At 44.3% G+C, this 5,505-nt stretch overlaps 1 protein-coding gene across 1 annotated transcript; it reads right to left on the reverse strand.

Moving 5' to 3' along the window:
* Positions 1 to 2,630: 2,630 nt before the first annotated feature.
* Positions 2,631 to 3,125, reverse strand: LOC107791248 (uncharacterized). Its single transcript, XM_016613273.1, has one exon. It carries the CDS (start codon positions 3,123 to 3,125, stop codon positions 2,631 to 2,633), a length of 495 nt encoding a protein of 164 aa, XP_016468759.1.
* Between the last annotated feature and the right edge of the window lie 2,380 nt (positions 3,126 to 5,505).

Raw genomic sequence — 5,505 nt, forward strand, 5'->3', positions numbered from 1 at the left:
TGCCGGAGTGAGCACCTCAACAACCTTCATGGACTTCTTCTAGGATGCACTGGATTTGGTTCAGGCCCAAATATTTCCCCAGAGGGCCGCTGTAAGTCCTCTTGTACATGTCACTATAAAGGAGACTGTATTTGGCCGCTTGCGTTTTTAGTTTCTTGGTCTCTTTCTTGTTGTCTGGGAGTGTGCCGTCCTACAAATAGGCGATAATAAGATTACGCCAATCCCAAGTTAATTATGGTTCATACCTCGATTTGGTCTAGTGATGAGTTGAGGAGGTGGACTACGATTTTATCCTGATCGTGATGTTTTTGGTAGTTGCGGCCAATTTGTCGAGGCCGTCCGCTTTGGCATTCTGCGCCCGTGGGATCTGGTCGAGGTGGTGTTCGTCGAACTCGGGTAGTAGCTTGCAAATCTCAGTCTGGTATTTTTGCAACCTTTGTTCCTTGATTTGGAAAGTCCTAATGACTTAGTTGACCACGAGCTGGGAATTGCAGCGGAGTTTCAACCATTTTGCCCCATAATTGAGTGCTAGCCTCAACCCTGCAATTAGGCCTCAAACTCGGTCTCATTGTTAGTCATATCTGGGAACCTTATGGACTGGCGAATTACTTCACTTGTAGGGACCTCGAGTACGAGTCCCAGTTCAAACCCTGATGCGTTGGATGTACCATCGGTGTATAGGACCCATAGGTCTTGTGTTTGGAGGGAAGCTTGGACGGCTTCCCTTTGGACTCTAGGCATTATTTTTGCACTAAAGTCAACGACAAAGTCGTCGAGAACCTATGACTTTATCGTCGTTCATGGCTGGTATGTGATATCATGCTCACTTAGCTCGATGGCCCACTTGGATAGCCTCCCCGATAGTTCGGGTTTATGCAAAATGTTCCTCAGGGGAAATGTTGTGGCGACCAAGATGGGGTGGCACTGGAAATAGGGTCTAAGCTTTCGTGAAGCTATGACCAATGCCAGAGTCAATTTTTAGAGGTGCGGGTACCTCATCTCGGCGTCGATGAGTGTTTTGCTAATGTAATAGATGGGAGATTATGTACTTTTGTTTTCGTTGATCATGACTGCACTTACCACTACTTCGGAGACAGCTAGATAGACGAGGAGCTACTCCCCAGGTTCTGGTTTTGAAAGCAGGGGTAGTGATGATAGGTATGCCTTCAGTTCTCGCATAGCCTGGATGCACCCGGGTGTCTATTCGAGGCCGTTGTCCTTTTTGAGTATGCCAAATAATTTGTGACATATATTAGACGACCGCGAGATGAATCTCGATAGGGCAGCGATTTGTCCAGCCAACCTTTGGAATTGCTTCTTGGTAGTCAAGAGCTCCGGTATCCCCTTGATAGCTTTGATTTGGTCTGGGTTGACCTCGATCCCCCGCTGCAACACCAAAAAACCTAAGAACTTTCCCGAGGCTACGCTAAATGTGCATTTCTCCGTATTTAGTTTCATTCCATACCATCTTAATATGTCAAAAGCTTCCTTCAAATGATCGATGTGATCATCTGCCTTTTAGGACTTGACCAACATGTCATCTATATATACTTTCATGGTCTGGCCGAGTTGGTCTTTGAACATCTTTGTCACCAATCTTTGATATATAGCTCCTGTGTTCTTCAGCCCAAACGAGATGACCCTATAACAATACGTTCCTCGGTGGGTGATAAACATTGTCTTCTTCCGCCATAAAACATTGGTTATAGCTTGAGTAAGCATCCAAGAAACTCAATAGTTCGTGCCCGGCTGTTGTGTCGATATAGGGTAATAGGAACGAATCATTCGGACATGCTTTGTTCAAGTTTGTGAAATCCACGCACATCTGCCATTTCTCGTTTTTCTTTTTTACCATCACTACGTTGGCAATCCACTTAGGGTACTTCGATTCCCTGATAGGGCCGTTCTCTAACAATTTTTCCACATCATCGCGAACTGTATCATTGATGGTAGGGTTGAATTTATGCCTGACATGTCTTACTGAGGGGTGGAACGGTTCGACGTTTAATTTATGTGTGGCGATTTCCCTTGGGATGCCCAGCATATCTGCATGGCTGAAGGTAAACAAATCTGCATTAGTTATTAAAAATTGACTGAATTTACTTGGTTCCCGGAGTTTGCAGCCGATATAGGCCTTTTTGCTGCGGTCATTAAGGTCCAATTGAATGGGGTCGAGGTCGTCTATGGTCGAATCTGCAATCTCAACCATTTCGGGATCTATGATGACGTCCCCAGTCTCTCCATGCGTCGACCTCGGCCCTGTTGATTGCTATGCCTATTTTTCCTTGTCTTTTTTCTGTTGGGTTGTCGTGTTGTCTAAGGCAATGCGGTAGCATTCCCGGGACCTGTGTTGTTCTCCATGTATGCTGAATATTCCCCATGGTGTTGGGAATTTAATTACTCGGTATAGGCTGAAGGGGGTGGCTCTCATGGGATGTATCCATGGTCGTCCCGCTATGGCGTTGTACGCGGTGGCCTGGTCCATGATGTGGAATGTCATTTCCAGAGTCACACCTCTGGCCAAGACGGGGAGTGTAATTTCCCCGGACGTCCGCTCAACTGCATTATTAAAATCGATTAGCGTATGCAGCGCGACACTATCTTATCCTCGAGTCTATTTTGGTGAGGACTCAGGGATCGATAATGCATGCCCCACTTCCATCGTCCACTATGATACGTTTGACATCGGTATCTAAAATACGTAAAGTAATAATAAAAGCATCATTATGAGGAAAAGTCAAATCGTCGGCACCCGACTCATCGAAGATGATACTTTCTTCGAGTCCGGCGTACCATTCGCGAGTGACAGATCGCTTGAGCTTGTGAGTGGTGGTGAAAATCACACCGTTGATAGAGATGTTGTCGTCGCCGCCGATGATCATGTTGATAGTACGAGCTGGTGATGGAGGCTTCGGCGGGCCTTGGTGTTCACGTCCTCTAGCGAAGTTGTTTCTCCCATTGTCGCTTAAAAGCTCTTTGAGGTGTCCCTGCCGTAACGTGTTTACGACTTCTTGTCTGAGGGTGATGCAATCTTCTATTTTGTGCCCACGTTCCTGGTAGAACTCACAAATGGCGTCAGATTTTCTGGTGTTCGGGTCTGATCCTATCTTCGGCGACCACTTCATCTTTGTTTCAAGTTTCTAAGAGCATAGACTATTTATGTAGGTGACATACAAAATTTGTGAGAAGATAATAAAGTGGGCATACCTCTTTCGTTCCGGTGAGTCCCTGTCCCTGGCCTGGATGGGCCTTCTTCATAGCGGGGGAAGGTACGGCCGCCGCCCTGACATATGGCTGGTGTCGTTCCCTGTTGGGTCACGAAACGGGGTGATCCCTCTTGATGTTGTCTCTTCGTTCTTTTTTGAAATCGGTTTGTATCGAGGTTAGCCGGTGAGTTGGTCTGTTGAGGTCGTCTTCGTCTGCTCGGACTTCGGCAAAATAAGCATTATGGATTTCATCCCAAGTGGTTGGAGGATATTTCATTAATCGGCTCAATAATTTTCTAGTCGTTCTTGAACCATCTCTACTCAACCCGTTCTGGAAATCCGCGACCGCCATCCCTTCGGATACGTTTGGCAGAGTCATCCTTACTCTGTTGAATCGAGCGAGGAAGTCCCTTAGTCCCTCCCCCAAGGACTGCTTGATAGCAAATATGTCGTTTACTGTTGCTTCGGCCTTCTTGGCTCCGGCATTGACAATTACTAATTTATCGACCATTTCCTCGAAAATTTCTATGGAGCAGGCTAGTAGCTATGAATACTATGTTAATGCCCCTTCCGTAAGGGTTTCGCCAAACTTCTTCAGCAAAATAGAGGACACTTGTTCCTTGGTAAGGTCGTTGCCTTTCACGACGGTGACGTAATGGGTTACATGATCTTCAGGATCAGTCGTTCTGTCGTATATCCTGAGGTAGGGCGGCATTTTGAAGGTCTTTGGTATGGCATGTGGGGCTGTGTTATTGTTGTACGACTGCTCTACGAACCTTCCGACATTTTTTGGCAACAGATTAGGAGCGCCCGGTATCTTGTCGACTCGTTCTTGGTGTTCTTTCATCTGGTCTCGGAGTGCTTTGTTTTCATTCTCCATTTGTTCCATCCTCTTTAGAATGGCAGTGAATGCGTTGTCACCTGCACTGTTAGTAATATTATGAGTTACACCTATCGTCGGAGGGCTTGGTCGGTTGCACTGCTTGACTTTTTATTGTATCATGCAAGCTCTTGCGGTTTCTGTAGTCATGCCTGGAGTGGGTTTGTTGAGGACGCTCACTAGCGTGTCGGTCAACCATGCTTCGAGGAGTTTTTTCATAGCTGGGGGCGTCCCTTCTTTTGCGGATGTGGAGGCCTCTTTTCTACTAGGTTTTGTTATGTTGCAGTGGGGGGGAGGCGACCTCTCGCGCCTAGGGGAAGCATTGGGCGTCACATCCTCGCCTACTATTTCGTAGCTCTCGTTGATAGCGTTCATGGGGTTGCTGGAGAAATCACTTGTTATTTTTTTTCTTTCTCCTTGGTTACCTGCCATGTAGGTTTTTGTACATACAAAGAAAGAAGATCTCGGGGTTTGTGAGGTTAGTGAATTGCGTTAGCTGTAGATCTAGAGGAAACTAAAAATTTAACTAAGAAATTCCCACATACGGCGCAAAATTGTTTCACCAAAAAATATAGATCTTGATTCAACTAATTAACTTTATACAAATGAGGGCTAATCTTAGTTAATAATAATATCTCAAAGATGAACTTCCCGATAGTGTGATAAATAATACGTAGATCTCTTCCAAAAGCAATAAAGGTACACAATGGACAATATTTAAGAACCCAAACAGAAATAATGTAGCATTAAATAGTTAGGAATAGCAATAAATGGAACTTATGTAAATAGAACGAATGAGTCACCCGAAAAAGGATGAAATCAACGGATGTTTTATCTGACAATGATGAACGATGAACAAGCCTTTGAATATCCGAGTTATCCTCGGATCTGATGAAAAAGTGTGGACAAGAATCTTAGTGAAAAAGTTATTTTTGTAGGCTTATAATAAGACCAGATTCTCTCTTTAAAGTCAAAGTATATTTTACAAATGAATATCATATGTCCCATATCATTGTGTCTCTTTCTATTTATAGAGAACATATTCCTAAAAACCCTAATAGTACAAATGCAGAGAATATCCACTAGAATATTCTCTTTAATGTCCTATATTGAAACTTGCCGTTATAACTCTGTCAAGGGTACTCGACCTCGGTCTCGATCTTTGGTAACTCCTCGATTTCAGTCTTTGCTGACTCTTCAACCACGACCTTTGTTGTTAATTAGATTACTTCGACATGTGGCGGCCTAGGAATGTTTTACTAATACCATTTCGACTAGAGATAGATTTTGACCCATACACCCTTCTTCCATCTAAATAACCCCAAAAGACATGTCTCTCTCATAACTGTCTACATCAAAGCCATCAAACCTTCTTTTCTCTGGAAACCTTTTTTCTCGTGTCTTAACTCTAAAAAAACT

The sequence above is a fragment of the Nicotiana tabacum genome, chromosome 23 (assembly GCF_000715075.1).
Source record: "Nicotiana tabacum cultivar K326 chromosome 23, ASM71507v2, whole genome shotgun sequence".
Classification (NCBI taxonomy): domain Eukaryota; kingdom Viridiplantae; phylum Streptophyta; class Magnoliopsida; order Solanales; family Solanaceae; genus Nicotiana; species Nicotiana tabacum.

Coding starts and splice junctions, on each gene's coding strand:
- LOC107791248 (XM_016613273.1), bottom strand. CDS start 3,125: ATGAAGTGGTCGCCGAAGATAGGATCAGACCCGAACACCAGAAAATCT.